At 38.9% G+C, this 21,884-nt stretch overlaps 2 protein-coding genes and 1 long non-coding RNA gene across 4 annotated transcripts in view; 2 read left to right on the forward strand and 1 right to left on the reverse strand.

Annotated features, from left to right (window-relative positions):
- Positions 1-21,884, reverse strand: part of LOC124234269 (uncharacterized) — a 90,309-nt gene that overhangs the window by 9,146 nt on the left and 59,279 nt on the right. The gene's annotated exons all lie outside the window — the stretch shown is intronic.
- Positions 3,455-4,169, forward strand: LOC124234267 (keratin-associated protein 13-1-like). Its single transcript, XM_046651517.1, has one exon. It carries the CDS (start codon positions 3,505-3,507, stop codon positions 4,012-4,014), a length of 510 nt encoding a protein of 169 aa, XP_046507473.1. The 5' UTR covers positions 3,455-3,504; the 3' UTR covers positions 4,015-4,169.
- On the forward strand, positions 11,020-12,491 carry LOC124234263 (keratin-associated protein 27-1-like). The gene has a single exon (XM_046651513.1). It carries the CDS (start codon positions 11,083-11,085, stop codon positions 11,701-11,703), a length of 621 nt encoding a protein of 206 aa, XP_046507469.1. The 5' UTR covers positions 11,020-11,082; the 3' UTR covers positions 11,704-12,491.

A 21,884-nucleotide genomic window follows, 5' to 3' on the forward strand; every position in this document is an offset into this window, starting at 1 on the left:
TTTAATTATCCAGATACAGAAAGAATATTCAGGGCAGAGAAAATAGCATGTCTTTGTGGTAGGAAAAACATTTCAGATATTTTCATTGTGGAACAAAGGCAGTGTGTTTGTGAGAAAGGGAAAGAGTACGCTGTGAAGAGGTGGTTGAAGACATGGGCAGGGACGCGATTGTGCTGCCCTCCAGATTGTGTAGAGGTTTTGTGTTTTATCATACGTGTGTTACAAGACGATGAAAAAGTTTTTATCAGGAGAGTGACATGACCAGTTTTTAGTTTTAAGAAGATCATCAGATAGGGATGGAGAGAAAAGTTTGAAGGACACAATTTTTGAAAATGAGAGGCCGTGTTGAAAATTTTTCAATAGTTCTGCCGAGAAAGAAACTACTTGGAACTGGAGCAGTGGTTCTCCACCAGTGCTTCTTTCTCCCCCACTCAATTTCTGGAAATATTTTTAATTGCCATAGTGGGGGGGAGGCATGTGTCACTGGCATATAGTGGATAGACGCTAAGGATACTGACAAATATCTTACAATGCACAGGATACTCCTCACAACAAACACTTATCCAGTCCAAAATGTTATTGATGATGAGGTTGAGAAATCCTAGACTAGGTAGATTTACAATAAATTTGGAAGATGGAATGGGTCATACTCAGGATGGATTGCATATGTTAGGAAGATTCCAAGGTTTCTGAGTTAAACAACTAGGTGGGTGGAAATGTTGCATACTCAGATGAGAAAAAAATATATTTTTTCGACCTAAGGAAAAGCAAAAGTTCAATTTCGTACACATAAAAGCTTGATCCCCTTATGAAACCTCCAAATGGCAATGGCTAGTAGGTAGTTAGATATATGAGTCTAGAATTACAAAAGTAAAAATATCTGTGTACTGGAAATATACATCTGAGTGTCATAGAATACAGGTAGTATTTTAAGCCATGAAGGGGAAGTGCTTCCCCTATAGAAAGACTACCTTGCCGGACCAGGATCAAGCCTCAAGAAACAAATCCAAGAACCCAACTGAGGGTAACAGACAATTAGGTGGGTGAAAGTTACATAGAAAACCAGGAGCGTGTTGTAGTGGAAGTACATAGATGAACATGTTTCAAGATCAAGGACACAGGCACCTGTGTTAAGTGTGATTAACTGTTTGACACCCTAAAATGTCCATTGCATTTGACAGCATCAAGTCACTGCTAACCATGTCAGTGAAATTCCAGAAGATTGTTAAACCAAAAAGAAACAGAGTGGTTATTGAAAAAAGAATAAGAAGTGAGTTAGTTGGCAAACTGATTGCAGAACTCTTTAGAGAATTCTCTCTTTAAAAATAAGAAGAACATGTAACCTTGGAGGTGATGATGCTATTTAAAATTTTTGGATTGAGGAAGGTTGTTTGTATGTTTGTCAGGCTGAGAAAACAGAACCATTAGAATGTATGAGGATGTAGCAGTTGGAAAAAGAAAGAAAGAATAATAAATTAAGGCCACAACGGTAGTCTTTCTTGGGGTGAGTGTGGGAGACAGAGATCTAAGGTCACTTCAAGCACTGATCTGGTTATGATTAACTTGGGGATTATATCTAAGTATGAAAGAGATATTATATTTACTTAATATTTTATTAAAGATAATTTTTAAAAGAAGAAAGAAAAAGCAATTAGTTCATATGCACATATTTATTTTGGATGAATGTAAAAATAAAAAGTGGATGATTTGATATATTCTTTCATTTCATAAATAATTTGAAGCACCCAGTCTGTGACAGGCACTCAGCCAAAGAAAATTAAGCCTTGTTGCTGATTCTGAGGAACTTCTGAGTACTTGACTCTTTCCACACATAGGACTATCCTGCAAGTTCAAACGACTGAAATCTTAGTCTGCACAGCTCAGTTCAAGATGTCTCTTCCAATTCCTCCGCGGGGGTGGGGTGTGTGTGTGTGTGTGTTCACTCAAATAGACAGCTTATAAAATGCTAAGATCCTTATGGCAGAATAGTTAAAGCTTAGTTGAGATGAACACCTGTCGGATACAGAGAATTTGACTTTGGCTTTGAGGGATAAGATGGATTTGGGGGAGTGAGCAATACCTTAGGTAGACATTTGTGAGCAAAACAATGGGCGGACTATTTCATTGGTGCCGGATAAGCAAATACTATAGGAGATTAGAAAAAACCATCATCTGCGAGACAAAGAGAAAAGATCAAATTACATACATAGCTTTTTGCTTTTCAATTTCTAAAAGATGCTTTAAGGCAGAAGTTGGATATTATATATAAATGAAAAAAAAGACATCTCTAATTCCAGGACTTTTCTTTATACCATTGATTTTTTTTAGAGTGATGAGGATAATTTTAACTACTTAATATGAAGGTAAATTTTATGCTGCTTTGTCTTTCTAGAATGATGAGCAAAAGAGAACTCAGCAGGGAGTGAAGTGAATCACTCTCTGAGGTGTCTCATTTCTCACTCCCAACTGAGTTGGCAAAGGTTAGCACACTATTAAAATTCAAGTTTTTGCAAATGTATTTCATTGGTAGTCAACTCGTTCAAGCTGTACCAGTTTTTAGCAATTATTCTCAGTGATAGTCTAAGTATTTGCCAAAGAATTCTCTGCCTCACATGGAAAAAGAAGAATGCAATAACTCCATACTGGAGAAAACATGAGTTGCTTAAGGATGATAATCTAAATGAGAAGACAAATAGAAGATAGTTTCAAACAACCATCTCCATGGTAACTTTGAGTACGAAAAAAAAAATCTAAAAGAATTAAGAAGCTGTTCCTTCAGTGGCCAGATCTGGGGACTTCATAAAAGAATACATAGGCAGAAACATCGGATAAAATGCAAATGTTATCATATTGAAATGTTATTTTTTCCCCTGGGAATTCATTGTTCCTGTGATTCTGGGAGCAAAAGAAGACGAGCTTCTCAAGTTGTCAACATAGCATTGTGGTTCCTGCTGGCTTTGGAGATAGACACATCGGGGTTACTAACTTGGTGATAATTCCTCTCTCATAAGGTTGTTGCAAGGATTAAACGATACCACAATTTTCAATGTTTTACATATGGTAAATGCTCAATAAAACATACGTAAATATTTGGGAGGGAGGTGCTGATGACTGTTAGGAGTACATTGCTGGTAACAATTTACACACCCATGATCAAAATCCCCAGAGTCAAGCTCAGTGAACAAGAGAGGACACCATCTACATCATGACCAACATCTTTAAAGGCAAACCACACCTTATTTCTGAAAATTAAAAAAAAGAGAGAAGCGGAGTGGCTTCTATAAACGAGAATAATTAAACAGCAGTTAAGAACACATGAATGTGTTCTGTTATAATTATAGCTGAGGTTAATTAGCTATTTTCACGATAAGACATGCGTAAGAATGAGGAGGGTTTGCATCACATCCAGCATAGTGAGGATATATAAATATGTGGCTGGGAAAAACCAGGGATATCAGAGCACCTTCTCACTACAACTCAGCTAAACTCACATCTCCTGTCACCATGTCCTACAGCTGCTGCTCTGGAAACTTCTCCTCCTGCTCCCTTGGGAGCTACCTGCGCTACCCAGGCTCCTCCTGTGGCTCTTCCTACCCCAGCAACCTGGTCTACAGCACTGACCTCTGCTCTCCCAGCACCTGCCAGCTGGGCTCCTCTCTCTACAGTGGCTGTGGGGAGACCTGCTGTGAGCCCACAAGATCCTGTGTGGTGTCCAGCCCCTGCCAGAGGTCCTGCTACCATCCAAGGATCTCCACAGTCTGCAGTCCCTGCCGGTCAACTTATGCCAGGTCTCTGGGCTTTGGGTCCAGCAGCTGCTGCTCCCTGGGCTATGGATCTAGAATTTCCTATTCACAGGGCTGTGGATCCCGTGGCTTTAGACACCTGAGTTGTGGAGTCTGTGGCTTCCCTTCCTTGGGCTATAGATCCAGATTCTGCCACCCAACCTTCTTGGCTTCCAGGAGCTGCCAAACGTCTTGTTTCCGGCCAACCTGTAGATCTGGCTTCTACTACTGATCAACTTGCTAACGGCTCAAGACTGTGATTTCACAGTTATCTTCCTCAAATTCAATCTCCGCTACTATCTGGCTATAGTCTATACTCTACTACCTAGAATAGTGATAATTAAAGAAAAATTTTATGAGTATTAAAATCATTTATCTCATAGAATACTCATTCTGTTTTCCTTCTGTTTTTTTCTATTTTCTTCCTTACTTCTCAAGTTAAAAATGGAGCAAGAGGTACTTTTTCCTTTCAAATAAACTCATTTAACTTGATATTAAATCACATCTTGCTGTTAATTTAAAAAAAAAAAGAAAGATGTCTGTTGGGAATTCCAAACCAACTGTTCTTTGTCTAAAAAGAAATATTTAATTTAAGCAGTAGTTCCCTGGTAGGTAGAATTCTCTGACAACACAGAGTTAGTTCCCTGGAATTTTTGGCAAGTGGAATTAGAGCTCGGGCAGGAGACTTTCCTAAACTCATCCGTGCATGGTCATTTTAGCCTTATCAGGATGCCTTACTTTGATTAAACCACTAATGGGTCTGATCCAAGAAGAAAAGTCCCAGGGACAGCAATGATACTTCAGCAAGTACTACCTTGACTGTTTTAGGTGAGGATATTGTCAAAATATTTTTCATGAACCCTTTTCACAGACTTATGCAAGCCATAATAATGGAATTTAGAGGTCATGGTATTAACTGACTACAATAACTGGTGCAAAGAAGCAAACATATTAAGTATGAATAAAATTAAAAGTGTATGCATTTTATTATAATAAAAGGAATACATTTTCTAAGAGTTATTTCTTTTTTTATTTTTTTTTTAAAGATTTTATTTTTCACTTGTTCTCCCCAAAGCCCCCCGGAACATAGTTGTATATTCTTTGTTGTGGGTCCTTCTAGTTCTCTCATTCCTTGTAAGTAGACTCCACAATCCACAGTGTTGCTTATCCCCTACACTGTGCCAGCATTATATATTCTTATATTTTTTCTAATTACAAAATCATTGTTTTTAATATTTCATTTAAGGTTTTATTTTGTTTAATCAGCACTGTTTTATGTGTTTGCTCCTTTACCATGGTTATATCCTCAATGAATACAATGGAATCTTGTCTAACAGAATCTGGCAAGTAGTAAATACTTGATAAAAGTTAACTTAAAAAACAAATGAATGAAATAGAGCTAGGATGATCATTTCCAGGATATATTATGTCAATGGCATCAAATATGCATTCATCTTTGCTGGCTGAAGTCTATTTAAATAAGCTGGTTGCCATCAATCTTCTGGTCATCATTATCATCAAAAATGCTAAATCATTGAGATGGCATATTGTCACAACTGAGGTGTTGTAGGAGAGGAAGACATTTCCTCTACCCGCTCTGGGTCCTTCTGGTTGGAAAAGGAATTAAATTCACATGACTCAGAATAACAGGAGAAAAGTAACAAAGCTTTATAACATGTACACATGGGAGAGGCTCAGGCAAACTGAGCAACTCACCAAAATGGCTGAAGCCACCACCTTAAATATCATCTTCAGCTAAAGGCAAAGGATGATGTTGGGGGTGGGGAGAGTCAGTTATGGGACATTACCAGAAAAGTATAGTAAACAAGAGTAAGGTTTTTATGCAGATTTAAAGTCCTTGCCTTCTGCATGATAAGAGTTTCTAGAGATAAGGTCATTCCCCCTTCTTCCAGGTACAGAGAGGGAGACACCTTTATAGATGGAGATTTCCTTTACAAATGTAAATGTCTCTTACAAAGGGTAAGTACATTTTATTTTTCAGAGTTTCTTTCCTGTTTGCAGTTTTTAAAAGTAATCAGCCCAAAATAATCCTCATGACAAAAAGACAGATCTTGGGGTGGCCAATCCCAGTTCCCCACAGTGCCTGGAGGAGAAGTGGAAGAACTCAAAAAGAAAATCACATTTCTGGATCACACACAGGCAGAAAAATAAGTTCACCAAAAGCTAACCTCAGAGGCAGGCCAGAGTAAGTGCATCTGGGGAAAGGAACAAAGCAAATAAATAATTACTATAATAAACCATGGCACTTTCTCATCCAAGATGTAAAGGAACAAGGGGTTGGAAAATATGGGAGTTAATAATCGGATGTTTGAGATACTATGGTTCATTCTTTTTTCCAATTACTCATTATTAAGGGCTACAAAGACATTGTGTAATCCTCTCACTTTTCTTACTTTTTGTTTTTCGGCTATTTGAATCAAAGTCGATATAACTGAATTGGAAATGACCAAGGATTATCCCCAAATCAAAATTATTTAGAGAGAGTTTCAGAGAAGAAATGATGTCACGTGAATCTTTTTATTACCATATCTTAGAGAATATATTTATCATTAGAAACAAAGAAAGCTGGGAAGAGACCATTTCCATATTCCATATAGGATTATTATTATAGTTGTAGTGTCATAATTTTGGATATTCCAGAGGCTAAATTATTTTTTCTGTATGTATTGCAGTGACCGAGAAGGGTTATATGGTATGTGACTTATTTTACAGAATGTTATATCTGAAAGAAGTTAGTCATCCCCCTTAACACATTCTTTTGAGGTGGACCAATGTGTTTTTGGCCAGAGAAATACTTTTAATTTATTCTTAGAGTTACTCTCAAATACAATAAGACTATTCATTTAAAGTTATGGATTTCTACCAGCATGCGTGGCAACTAATAGTCTACTGACTTCAGTCTTTGGTCTGTCCCGTTAAAATTTTCATAAGGAATCTTAATGAAGATTAGATGGCTTAAATGAAAGCATGAATTTCATTCAGTAGGTAGATTTGACAAGATGCCATTTAATGTCCTATTCAACTCTAAGATATTAAGATTCTGATAGAAAATCATAGAGTGCGACAGCTGGAAAGGACCTTAGAGATCTTCTCATCTGAACTCATTATCTTTTAAGAGATCCAGAGAGGCAAAGTGACTTGTCCAAATTCATGCAGTGAATTAACAGAACCAGCAGGGCTAGAAGCCAGATTTCTTTCCTCTTGGACTAGTATTCCTCAATTGCTATGCTCAGTATCTATATGAGTGACTTTTTGGTTGAAGAAGAGGAATGGATTTAATTTAATTTAGGCAGTTTGGCATAAGCTTGGCTGGCGAGATAAAACTAAGGCATGACAGAGGAAATAAATTGTGGGAGAACTGAGTTGAATTATGTTACTTAAGGGTGGCTCTAATTTTTAATTTTTTCTTATTTTAATCACTGAAAAAGTGATTAGAAGTCTAGCACAGACACATAATCAAATATAAAAGTAATATAAGCTAGGGGCCAGCTCGGTGGTGTAGTGGTTAAGTTTGTGTGCTCCACTTCAGACACCCAGGGTTCGCAGGTTCAGATCCCAGGCATGGATCTAGCACCACTCATCAAGACATGCTGAGGCAGCATCCCGCATAAAATAGAGGAAGACTGGCACAGATGTTAGCTCAGTGACAATCTTCCTCAAGCAAAAAGAGGAAGATTGGTGACAGCTGTTAGCTCAGGGCCAATCTTACACACACACACACACACACACACACACACAAATTAATATAAACTATTCAACCTTATAACCACCAAGTGCCAAGCTCTTGAGAGATGGAGACAGGTGACTATACTTTTAATTGGAATGATAAATACAATTCAACCCTTAAAAGAATGGAAGGTGCAACATTTACAGACACAAACAACATAATCTCAAACACAAAATAGATACTGTGTTTATTTTACCTTGTGGTTGTATACCAGTCTCAGACTGACGTTGCCATGAACAACATCTTGGTCTGCATGAAGATCCTTAACCTGATCAGAAATAATTGCTATTTTTATTCATTTATGACTCACAATATGGCAGGCAATCTGGTTCTTATATACATCACCTCATTTAATCAGTAAAACAAACTTCTGAGGTTGATACTCATAATTTTCATTTTTAAAATGAAGAAACTTGGGGCTGGCCCGGTGGCACAGTGGTTAGGTTTGCACGTTCCACTTGAGAGGCCTGGGGTTGGCTGGTTTGGATCCCAAGTGCAGACATGGCACCACTTGCACGTCATGCTGTGACAGGCGTCCCATGTATAAAGTAGAGGAAGATGGGCACAGATGTTAGCTCAGGTCCAGTCTTCCTCAAAAAAAAAAAATGAGGAAACTAAGTTATAGAAATTTAAGGGAAATGTTGTTCAAGATTACAGTTTGTGATTGTAGATCTTGGGTTAGAATCCTGGCAGTCTAGTTTTGGAATCCTTATATTTAATTGCTTCTCCAAAGCAAATGTTGATAGTCTGCCCCCTGGTGTTTAGGAGGTGCCACTGCAGCTGCGAGCATTTGTGTACTTCTAGACCAGTAAATTGCTATTCAACCAATTGGTAGTAAAGTGTCCAGTCACCATCAGCAATCAGGTAACTATTTCCACCTATTTCTCAAGAATACTAGGAGATAAACTGCATAAAAACAATTGCAAGGTAACCAGGTGTCCTAGCCTTCGTCATTCTGAGGTAATAAGCCAGGTAACTCCCTCTATAAATCCAGCACCAGCCAAAATCTGCATTTACTCATTGAACCAAAATTATATGCTGAAACACCTATTAATTCAGCATTCGATTAAACAGAATGTGCAAGTTAATGCCTCATCTCAAAGAGAAAAGAACTCATGGAGTGGCCTTATTCACAAATGACAGGCCTGACATTACCATCTGACATTTGGGGATTTGGAACTGCACACGTGTTCACTAATTTACTACCCGCTGTGAGCTTACTAAGAAGGCTGTGTGCTGGAGACGATTGTGTGAATGCTGGCCTCCATGATGTCCTTCCTTTGCTCCTCAGAATTTGGCAACAAGACTCTGTGCTGACAGTGAAAAGTGGTGCCCTTTTTCAGGGTAAAAGCTTCTTAAAACATGCCCATGTAAAATCAAACATTATTTTAAAATAATTGACTCAGCTCGTGCCATGCTAATAAGCAGCTTCCTTAATGATTTTGTTCTTATTTCACAAAGGGGTAGCTTAAAGGTAGGCAGGGTGATTATTACTTTTTGTTCTTTAAGCTCTCTGCCCTTGCCAATTCTTGGAAATCTTGGATATGTCAAGGTTTCAGAACTGCATCCTTTCAAACACTTAACTATAATTTGAGTAAATTTTTATTTAGCACCTTCCGTTCATTAAGTTTTCAATATACACTTATGGAGTCCTTATTAAGTGCCAGCCAGACACTGTGTTCAGTAGTGGGGATATGCTAGTCAGAAAGATACACATACTTCTTGCCTTTATGGAACTCATGGTGGAGCGGCAAAGACTCAATAAAGAAACAAATAAAATCAATATGAACCGAGATAAGTTCTATGAAGGAAAAAGAATACACCCTGAGAACGGAGTCTTTTTCAAGTAGGGTGATGAAGGAAAACCACTCTAAGAGGTAACTGTTAAGCTGAGCCACAAAAGATGAGGAAAGGAGCTGTATATAGAGTGGGAGAGGGCAGTGAAGGTGAAACAGACAGGCAACTGTACATGCCAAATACTGAGACAAGGAAAAGCTTGACCTGCTCAATGAGCTGAGTAGAGGCCTGTGAGAATGGAGCATTTGTGGTAGAGGGAAATGATAACATGAGGAGTTAGAAAAATAGACAGCAGCCAGGTCCTGCAAGGTGCTGGAGGCCAGGCTAAGGGGAAGGCATCTTATTCTAAGGGAAATGAGAATCCATTTAATAACTTTAAGCAGGAGAGTCACAAGCTACAGTGGAAGCTTCTGTGCAATGATAAATACATAGAGGCATAAGAATTAAACGAGTTGTTGCAGGGTTCATGTGGAGGGCGTAATGGGACCTTTAATCACACAAGAGTGGTCATTCAAAATTACAAATCACTTGCATGTGTTACAAAGGCATTATACACAAGTTGAGTGTACAGCTTGTCGAGCTGAGTGTATTCAGAGGTGTCCTCTTAAATAGGTAATATCCCCAGTCCATCATATATCAACAGAGTTTGGGTAAAAGTTGTTCAAAATTCTTGAATGTTCTTGGTTTTCCTCAGATCTAAGAAAGGGAGACCAGAGTGCTATGCTAAGTCATAAGCTTAGCTAAATAAATTACAGAATGTGTTATAGAAATTGTGCTGGTAAGTCCTATGCTGTGAGTATGAAACTATGCTAAGTACAGTATGCTAATGTGATAAATGTAGAGCTGATCATCATTCTGCAGTGAAAAAACACTGAATATGCAGATGAGAAGCTTATCTGAAACAGATTTGTTACAAAGGCTAATTATCAACCTTTGAGAAGCACAAGTAGAAGTAAACACCTACTTTGTGTAAAATATAATCACAATAGAGAATGTGTCAAAATCCATTGGTAATTCAGAGGAAGTATAACTTCTAAATAGGAAGATTAGGGAAAAGGTTCATAAAGAGGCAACATTTAAGTTTGGCCCTCAATAAGATGAGGGGAACAAAATGGTAGGCAAAGGGAAAGATGCTTAAAGAGCAATGGCCTCATTCAGTACTTTGGGTGAACAGTAAGAAGGAGTTTCATTGTAGACTCCTTCTGTCCCTTCTAGATCAACTGGACGGACAAAGATCTGAGTAGAATGAGGATGGGCTCAATGGATTGGTGTCTGACTAAAAATCTCTTGATCACATTATCGTGTTCGGCCAAGGTCGAATCTCTCAAAACTCCAGCGCTAATTTTAATCAATATTCAACTGGCTGTTTCCACATATGTTTCTTATTGTCCATTTACCAACATGGAGAGTCACGGTGACTAAGGAAAAGCAATGTTAGCTTGGGTGGCATGTTGGGACTCATATTTGACAAACTCCACCCTGATGAGTCAGCTTTGGGACCAACATGAAAGCCATTTTGAAGATTCAAAATGGACCAGCTTCTTTGTTAGTAAGACATCATTTTCATATATAACTAAATAAAGTGCTAATAAGATGTTATTCTTCAAATTAGCTTAAGCAATGAGGTGGAAAGGAGTCTTGAGAAGAAGCCAACACCCAGTTTTCCGAGTATATAATCTCCCCAGCAAAGAATCTGATCTTCATACCCAGTATGTTGGGAACTTATGAGCAACTTCAATCAAGGGTTTTAACAATATGCTCCAGAGCCACTGCCACTCACTGAAGAACTTCTACAATGTTCCACCACTCTCTGCCATCGTACATAGCTCTAAACCTATAAGCTTTGAAGATGGATTTTTTTTACCCAGCAGCTACCATGGCAGGACCTGGCTCTTGGACAACTTTCAAGAAACCTGCAATGAAACCATCAGCTGCAAAGCACCCAACTGTGAACAGGAACGGTGCACAGAGAATAGCTGTGTGCCAAGTGCCTGCCTCCCCAGAGTTGTCCACACAACTTGCTCTAATTCCAGGCTCTGTGAAAGGACAACATGTCAATCAGGAACTTCTTCTACAGTGTTGGAGTGTGTTTCTCAGCCTTGCCAATCAGTAAGCAGCCAGCAAATGGGTTCTGTAGTCCAGAGCTGCCAACCTGTGAGCTACGTGGCAAAGTGTTGTCCACCCAAGACTTCCGTGTCTACGAGTTGCCAAACTCTGGAATGTGAATCTAACCACTACCAGTCTCAGAGCTCTGAATCCACTTCCTGTAGACCCCTGGTCTATGTAGCACCAGGGCCACAATTCCTAGAATCTTCTTCTAACACTTATGAACCAGCTTGCTGTGTTACTGGTGGTGTGCAATTGCCTAGTAAGTGAAGAATGTGTAGAATGCATAGGGGAGATAATATGTTCTAATTGTGATGAATTGAATCCTGAGATATCTAGGAACGTTTATGTCTCTAAATATAAATTACTGTGCATGTGTTTGTGCGTGAATGAGCATATCTTCTACTGCCTCCAAAGAGAAGAATTTTTTTTCTCTTTGGGGCATTTCTGGTGGTGAGCTGCAATTGAAAAGCATGTTAACTATTTTAGGTCACTAGGACGCTACTATACAGCAATGAAAGTCACAATCAGGGACTAACATAAGTACTTAAAAAGTGAAAAATTACACTTTGGCTACTGGTTATTATCGATGGAAACGCTTAGCATCGAATCTGGCTTTTTAACTAATGTGCTACTAATATCAGAAATCCATATAATATTGGAATTTAAGGAGACCTCAAAGCCCATCTAGTCCTGTGAATTCTGATGGGTTCTGCTATATCAGAGGTTGTCCATGGAGTTAATAACGTCAGAACTACAACTCAAATCTGTGTCTACTCGTTGTCTATCCACTATTTTGTCTGCTGTGTCACAAGACTCTTCTAACTAACTATGAGATTTAATCTATTGCTTCAAAAGTGCAAGAGAATTTTGAATTTGACCTCCATGGACTTCCTAACCACATAGTAGCCAGAGACCTTTGAACATAATGAGTTCAAGTTTAGCATACTCGCTACATTTCTGCTTATCTTCTTCCTCTTTTCACTATTCCTTGAGTGTTATTTGAGTTGAAAAAATGTTCTTTGTATTAAATAAATTTACTTCTCTTAGAAACTTAATTGTCACATTATTTTTATTCAATGCTTTTATGCGTTTTATAAAATATGCTTTGGGGTTTTTTTCCACCAAGTGAAAAGGTATAAATATTTGGAAGAAAAAAAGAGAACATGTTCCCTTACCATAGTTTGTACAGTATCAATCAGAATAAAAGAACACACTTGTGGTAGTCAGCAAAAGATGGGGAACATGTTCAATATGAATATCATAAATCCACAAAGTTGGAATGTGTGAAGATCCATTAATTTTGTTTGGAATAGCTTGGCTATTCTGAAGCTGTGGGTGTGCTTTTAAATGATCTGTCCTTTTCCAGGGTGACATAAGGTTGTGGTTAAGAGCATGGACTCTGAAGTCAGATTTCCTTGGGTCTGAATCTTAGCTGTGCTGGGTGAAGGCTATTTGAATCTCAACTCTGTGACTACGTGAAAGTTATTTAACCACTCTCTACCTCTGTTTCCTCAACTCCAGAATTGAGAAGATAATAACAGGGCCACTGCAGGACTTGATAAGTTAATAATTTGAAAGTTCTCACCATGTGACCTTGTATCTAGGAATTGCTCAGTAGGATTTAGCAACATGATTAGCTAGCTGGGAAATTCAATATGGAGGGCAGAGGTGGCAATTTGTAGATAAACCCAGAAATCTATGACAGATTAGGACAGCTAGTCACGCAAAAAATAAGAGATGAGCTGTTTTGTACTTTGGAAGATACAGGCAGCACTTTCTGCTAAACAAAAAGCTTAAGAAACACATGTCATGCCTTGTTGAGGTGGGCTGGCAAGGATCTCTGTGTCTATGACAAAGCTAATGTTGATTTATCTGTCAGCCCTTTGGTTTGGGATGACACAGGTCATCCTAAAGAGGAAGATTTGAACCTAAAATCTATGAAACAGCACTTACACAGATGCTTCTGCAGAGGAGTAGAGTTGAAGAGGAGCTGAAGGGTTCTGAAAGAGGCTGAACATTGTTTGATCCCAACAATAGTGACAGAGCATGTGACAGCCACAATAGCAGAGCATTTCTGCAGCAAGAAATATTGACATAAAGATTCCGGCCATAGCAGTGGTGGCAGCAACATAGCAGTAAGGAGACTTCATCTGCATGGCTGCTTCTCAGGATTCCAGTCACAGCCAATCATGCAAACATAGATGAAATTTATTCACAGTGAAAATTATTACTAATGCAACTCAAATGGCAGTATCTGGGAACAGTTCAACTCATCTGAGCCATTGTTTCTGAAGAAAAGAGGGAAAACAAAGCCATTTCCTTTGCTTACCAAGTATACCAAAAGTATATGTTCCTTTACTGGGTGCAGCTTGTTGGGAAGACAGGATGTTGGTGAAAAGTGGCTATGTGTGGTATATATGTGTGTGTGTTGGGGGTGTGGCAGGAGAAAGAGACAAGAGTGTTAAACAGGGCTTTCATTTCCCAGTCTACTCTGATCATCATACTTGACCTTAACTCATTCTTCCAGGCTGAGCGTGATCACTCCCCTAAGGAGAAGTTAGATGAAGAAGGGCCAGTATCTAATCTCACCCAACATGGAGCACATTGGACCTCTTTAAAGAGAGAAGTTGTGTGGACTCAGGTGCTAAAGACTCTTGGTATTGGAATAGATAATGGTGTGGCAATGTGAAGAGGTGCTTGGTAGGCAATATAGTGTAGTGGGAAGAGAGTTGGCCTTGGATTATGAGTAGATCTCGTTCAAATCCAAATTCTGCCATTTACTAGCTGTGTATCTTGGGACAAATTAACACTTCTGAGATTCAGCTCCTTCACTGTAAAATGGAGGTAATGCCTAATTCATGGGTGATTGTGACAACTAAATGACATTATGCCCACTAAATGCTTAGTGGAGTGTTTGTTTCAATATACACAAGATATCATTTGATACTTTATCTGGTACTTGCTTCTTGGACCTCAGCATCAGTTTATTCTCATGATTTCTCTATACTGGATTTTTATCTTAGGACAGAGACCAAGAAAAGCCCTCCATTTTAGGTACAAAGGACATAAGCAGTATGGATCATGACCCAGATAGTCTATGCAGTACTCTCAAAAACTATAGACATGACTCTACAGAACAAGGAATTTCTTGATCTTGACTTTGCCTGAACATAAAGGCTCTGGTAGGATTTGTGCGTTGACATTACTTACTCTAGGTTCTTTAAGACGTGGATAGCTTAACAGCATGCTTTTCTCCTAGAAGTCGAGCATAGTGAATTTCAAGAACATTTCCGTATCTGTGCAATACTGCGCCATGAGCCAAAAAATTGCTTTTATTAGTTTGTTCTAACTATTTACCAAGCACTGTGTAGGTACTTTATTATTTTAAACTCAAACAACCCAATTGGATAATATAATTTTTAAATCCCAATTTTTTCAGTGAGGATGAAGACATAGATAAATTAAGTAGGTCATCCAAGAGAATACAGATAGGAAATGGTGGAGCCAGGATTTTAATCCTGTGAGTTGGACTTCAGAGCTTGAGCTATAAGGCCTGACTACTTGACGACATTACATTTCTTGTTGTTAGAGTAGCTCAAATGTGGGGAATATTTGTATGCCATGTGGAGAGTCTATACAAATAATGTGATTGAAAATTCTTGGTCTGGCTATATTGTTTTGTGGAATTGGAAAAAGATGGTGTCTCTCAACTTAAGTCACTAAAATGGAGCCAGGCAGACTTGAAGAGGAGATGAAAAAATTCCTCCTTCAGGATGAACTCTTGAATTCACTAGATGCCTGAAATGCATCAGCAAATCTTCTCAAGGAAGGTAAGATTATCTTGACAGAGACCTCATTCCTATCAAGGTCATCTTCTACATTCCTAAATTTTAATGGCTTGTTTCAACCAACCCTCACTCCATGACAACCTTGAGCCTGGAATTTGTTAAAAGACATTCCTTTCCCTTTTTCTTGTTTACCTTTGTTAGCCACAACTGTAAAACATTCCTTCTCCCTTTCAGCCATGGAAAACACAATCCAAGGGACCCTTGAATTTGTATTTTTCCTGGGCTGCAGTACTAACAAATCCTGAATAGACACATTTTTGTTTACATCTATCAGAGTCTACCTCATAATTGGTTGACAGTATTGTGAGTCTGTAGAGGGGACAATCAGAGAACTAAGTATAGTTAATTGGATGGCTTATTTACAGCTCAGAAATAAATGCTGGAAAGGAGCCAGGCATATTGTATTGGGGTTTGTAAAATATTGCACATTTCCAATATCCTAGAAGAGAACATTAACTTCATGTGAAATTGACAGATCTAGGTGCCAGGGAAGGCATGGTATGGAGTCAGATTCTTCTACAACATAAGCTTAATTGTCTTAATGTTGTTAGTAATTCCATTTTGCACACTCATTAGTCCCTACTCCTTTTTAATCAAATAATGTTCTTTTTGAAAATTTTGAGTTTGTTGGAGACACTAATGGGATGTGAGGATGGCATTTTGTTCCATGGTGTGTAAGAGTCACTGACAACTTTCTTGAAGCCAGAATATCCTTCGCTAGTTCTGCTTCCCATTTCTACCTTCAGAAAGTTCTGGTTATTCTCTTAGTCAGAAATTCTTTCATGTCAGGAATTGTTCTATATTCTTCCCCTGGGACCAAAATGGAAATAATGAGAATTGATTGAAAAAATAGCTAAGAAGAAACAACAAACACAAAGCGAGAACATTATACTTTTTAAATAGTTGATAATTCACTACTACTGGTTATATCAGAGCTATGGCCTTGATAAGCAAAAAAATATACCATAGACAGAGAGGTACAAATATAGCGAACAACCTAAAAATTAAAATAAATTTTGAACTAAAAAAACCCACAGAAAACCTTATTGCTGTTGCATAATGCAAAATTTTGCCTGTCTTTTTGTATAACTTTCTCTGGCTCTATGGAAATAAATTTACTAATGGGATTCAAAGAGCGTTGCTTAGAACCCAGAGGTGAGACCAATGTGATTGCATCCAGATACAAGAACAAAGAAATCTCAAAGGTAAATATCTGAAAACAGTGAAGCCCATTGATATTTTTCCATTACTCAATAAGGTATTGCTTCAGCATAGGGCCAAGGCCCCTGCACGAGTTCAGTAACTACTAATGACAAAGGTACTGAGAAAAGAAGACTGAAAATCAAAGAAAAGACTAAGAATAACACCTCCTTTAGCAGTACGCTGCCTTGTCACTATTACTTCATGGACAGTTGCGTGCTGCTTACTTAAACTGAGTGTACAGAGTGTTAACCTCGGATTAAAAAGCCCTCTTGCACTATAAACCCTGTCGGCCTTTACAGGAGGTTTATTAGCTCTTGTTCTTGTTTCCTCCTGGCATGAGCTGCATTCACTCTGACACCCTGTATGTTAGGAAACTGATCTAATAACGCATGCTGAAATTCTCAAGAACAAGGTATCTTCCTCTAGAATTTCTGTTTTATTAAATGAAACTGCAAGAGAGAGTGAAAAAATACATATTAAATGTTAGCTATATTGATATTCACAAATATTATAATGTATTTATTTAACGATCAGCTTTACAGCAACTCAGGGTAAAGGTTTGTAATGGTCACAGGTGTATTTACCAGATTGAAGTTAGAACATTCATTACCACTGAGAGAAATATTTCTCAGAAATCTTTCTCAGGAAACAGAAACAGGCATCAGTGTAGTTCTTTCATTTTTCAAGTCTATATTTGTTCAGCAGATTGCCTAAAGTGGGTCTGCTCCCAGTTTCCTAATCTCCCGGGGGCAGCAGCTGATGGTGGCTTGGTCCCCAGGAGTCTGGGTTAATTTCCTGCAGTGAATGACTGTAGCAATCAAAGCATCAATCTTGAGATGTCCTGGAGGGGCTCCTGATGTTAGGCCAGTGCTCTGGGGCCCTCAGGCTACAAATGGAATGCTAGGCAATCAAAAAACAATATGCTATGCTCTGGCCCACTGAGCTTTCCTCTGGAGGACAAACATCCTCCCAAGCTGTGTTTTGTTCTGAAAGATGGCCAATCAGAGTTAAGAGTTTCCCAAACCTCCATCAGGTAGCTGAGTGAAATGCTGAGGCCTAAGTATTTGTGGGGAAGACCAATTGACCATTTCTCCATAGGCTCTTCTTATGCTCTCTCATTTCTCTCACAGTTACATTTTCATAGAATCATAGTTATTTCTAAATCTGTAAGAGATATATAGAGAGCTTTACTCAACATACAGTTGGGTAAATATATTCGCTGAGGTGATATGATTGACTCAAGCAGAGTCACGGCTAGAATTCAAGCCTAGTGACTCTCATTCCCATGCCCCGTTGATCATACTGCAAAGTGTCCCTCACGAGAAGTTTATTAAAAAAATTTAAATGTACTAAGCACAATAATTTTTAATGAGCCCTATATGTACGTTAAAGGCCACACATAACACATAAAAAACCTTTATTGGATCATAAAAGTGGCCTATCTTAAATTAATATGCCAGCTGTCATAAACATTAATCTATTCGCAGAATTTCAAATATTTTTTAATGAAGGCTGGAATAGCGTTTTCCTAAGTGCATGGTTTGTTGAATGATAAATAAGACCATAGGTCCCTTGCTGGAGATTCAGTGGATACTTTTCTGTGGCTGTTAAGTAGCCATTTTCCCTGACATCTAAATAGCTGAATTGTGTTTATCACCATTTTTGAAACAGTGAGTCAGAATAAAGCCTGCACTGGATGCCAATATTCATTACAAAAAACTTCTAGAAGCCACAGCACAAAAGGGAAAATAACACAAAGTGTGGGTACTTTGCCTAGAATCTACACTAAGGTCATCTTGTCTTTCAGTAATTGCTCGGCTAAAAACTACAGCTGTCATTCCCTCAGGGGTTATTGCCATGTTTCTGTCATCTCCTGTAATAACTTTTTCCTCCATGTGAGCCTCAGAGATGCCCTCTGCTTAGCCAGTGGCAGTCATTGCAAACCAAGTTCTTGAAGGACTGCCAAGAAACCGAGGGGAACCACCAGCTGCCAACCAGCATGCCTGTACCCAGCTCCTGTGAAACCATTCGCTACACCTCTCTGCTTGTGGTGTGTCTGGAGTCTGCCCCACAATCATTGTCTGCCTTTTTTTTCCAGAGGTCTTCGGTCCCTACCACCCAGCAACCTACACTCAAAATTTTGGGTGACATGGACAGTACATGGCTACATTCACAGATCTCATGGCTGGTCACCCCTGGCTTATCTCTTATGGCTCATCTGTGACTGGGGTTTAGCAGCTACTGACCTCTAGTGGAGTATCTTTGCTTGTTAACAAAGGAGTTACATAGTCCATAGCTTTTGCCCTCAAGATCCCTATCTTATACCTTGAGGTATCTTGACTAATCCTTCATAGCTGCCAATTCTTAATAAAGTACCTAAACATTTCTACCTGGCCTAGTTGAAAGAGGTATGAAATCTTTTAAAAGACCATCTTATATATGGCTGTATTGTTAAAAAAAAAATCGGATATAGTCATCTTTTCCTTCACTATGAAGCTTTAAGATGATTAAATTAAGCTGTGGTTTACATTTGTTCCTTTTTTGTGTCAGTTTTTTTCCTTTTAATGCTCTTTAAGCTTTTAAGATATGTTTTCAATATGGCCTTAAGTTGTTTTCTTTATCTTCTAATATCTTTGATTAATCTTTACTAGTTGCTGCTGCAGAAATTTATCATGATTTCAGTATTATTACGATTATTGTGTTTCTACTAAAATCTGTCTTATTAAATGACTGCTAAAAAATAGACTTACTTATGATATTGCAGTGCTACAATTTCAGCTAAAAAACAGAAATGTATGGGGAGCGACAATGAGAACCATGAAAGGTCTGAGATTTTGCCCTACTTGCAAGCTGACAAGTTTACCTGTCACAGCTTCATGGATGCTGGCAGAAGACATGCGACCCCTGGATCAGAGACAGAGGTTTTATTATTCATGGCAATAGCAGAAGCCAAAGTATTAGCATTTGCACCAATTCCCTGAACCGCAATTCTTATAGGGCAACGGGAAGAGGGCCAGAGGATATTGCAAACACAGGAAGTTGTGTTACAGGAGAGGAACTCTGAGCTCAGGAAACCTGGATGGTGGACATGATAATGGACAGTAAGCATGCCTGCCATTTGCCCCAGGGAAATAGACTTTATCTATTTTCCAATGCTGCTTGCTATACAAACATGCCTGAAAAGATAATTCAGGATAGAAGGAACCAGTAACTCTGCTCTTAAGACATGCAGAAATGCAAGAGACTTTTGAGGACTTTTTCCCCTACAGTATCCAACCCTTTCTCTATACTGCGTTGCTTTGGTAAGTTTTTCTGTGAGTACACCGCTCCACTGGCTATTCGGATTAGTCTGACCAACAGAGGTTGCAACCAAATCTATTCAATGTGTCTCATTCAATATTTAGGTAAGGCTACAATTAACAGGTCTCCAAGGAGTGTTCAATGGGTGGAGGCTGTCTCCCTTTGCCAAAAGCTCCGATCAGCAAAATCCTCAGCCACAGAGACTTGTAGCTCCAAGGGGCTTCAAAGATACTAGCACTTCTTTACTTACAGCTCTTCACAATCAGGAGAATCTCCGCTGGAATTTATGGAATGGGTAAGTAACAAGCATATAACCCTTTCATGAACAAAAGTACATTGAATTAGCCCAAAGGGCCCCACTCACAATGTCACATTATCTGGCTTGTCCCACTGTGATATCTTCTAAAGCTTCAATAGCTGAATCCAAGCATTCTCCTCCCCGACACCCCACTGGAGTGGGTGGAATGGTCACTTGGGCACCTGTATCGAAAAGAGCTATAAAAGTTTAAATCTCTCTCTTCCCAGAAGTTTCCCAGCAAATTTAAAGGAGTTCATATGGCCTCAGTCTCTCTTGGCAAAAAAGACATTGGTCCTACCCTGAATCATCTTTTTCTCCTCAAAGTTACTGATTACAGGGTAGATGGAAGGGAGAGGTCAGCAGGTGTGGAGAGAGAGAGACAGAACTCAGCACCAGTAAGCAAGTTACCTTTACTTTTGGTTTTTAGCAACAAGACATCTGCTAGGGGCTCAACCAACAATTTTCTGATGTTTGTAGTCTGCTCAATGCCCTATATTGGGCAGCAACGTCATTATTACTGACACCATTTACTTAATCCTTGGGAATCCCTTGACTCAGCAGTCACAGCCAGGTTGCTTTCCACCTGGGACCACAAGGTCTACACAATAGCAGACATTTTTTTAAGGAATATACCTTAATCTGGAACATTCGCCCCACCATGAAGAAAACATTGAATTTTTACCCACCCAGTTTCAACATTAGAGCTAGAGTTTTCCAAGGTGATGGAAATTCTTGACTGCAAGAATTTACTTAGAATTCTTAGAGTCAGTTTCTCATTCTATAGGAAGTTATCTTCATCAGCTTTGTAACCCCAATCCAAGGCACTCAGTGCCTCATCTATGGTTTCCCACAGGAGTGTGACTATCTCTGGGAAATTTCCCTGAAAGAACTAAAGCTTTCCTATGGACCAGAACCCGGTGTAAAAACTCTTTGATCTTTTACCGTCATCTCTGAATGGATCTAAGGTAGTCAGCCTGCAGGAGAGGCAGAGCTGGGAGATGGCCCAACTATTCCCACTTCCTAATCCCCCGAGAGAACCAGTCAAAGTTCTAAAAATTTAACTAGCTCCTGATCCTAGCATTAGTGAACTTTCTTTATTTCAATTTCAGTGTAGGTACACATCTCTGTAATTGTTTGAAAGAGGGTAGAATCTTTTGCTCACTCAGATGAATCTTTATACTAGTTATTACATTGGGGAGAACTTGGGATTGACTGCCAGATTAGAGAAAAGTTCCTCCTGCTCAAATCAAGGCACTGTTTGATCAGTTGTCTTTGAATCTGTTTCGCAGGAATTGACTTTTAATCACCTTCCCGTTTCCTCTTTATTAACAGACAATAAAGGGTCAGTCTTTTGAACTGAAGAAGAGTGATTCTCTACCTCTTATGAAGTATTATAAAATAATGTTTCAGAGGAAACAAATAGGAAACTCAGGGTCTTCATTTGGCCCTGAGGGCTGTTCTGTCAGACAGGATAAATGTTTTTTAGGGCCAGACTCTCCTATAGCTCCTATTGATTTTAGTTGGAGTGCTGAATTGCTGACAAGACATAGCATTGCTATTTTGATCTCATGTTCTATTAAACAAAAAACAAAATCTTTACACTCCAAAATATTTCCTATTGTAAAGTCTCTTCCCAGAGTTTCTGTGTGCCTGGAGAGAGTCTAGAGTAAAGAAAGGCCAGGAGAGGTGCTCGTGCTATGCAAGGAAATAACTGACTAAGGATCCTCTGTGAGCTGAAGATAAATTGCATTCTTTCCCTGACTGTAAAGTGCATTATGTGGGAAAATCCAAAACTTCGG

This window comes from Equus quagga, unplaced genomic scaffold (genome assembly GCF_021613505.1).
Source record: "Equus quagga isolate Etosha38 unplaced genomic scaffold, UCLA_HA_Equagga_1.0 73442_RagTag, whole genome shotgun sequence".
Classification (NCBI taxonomy): Eukaryota; Metazoa; Chordata; class Mammalia; order Perissodactyla; family Equidae; genus Equus; species Equus quagga.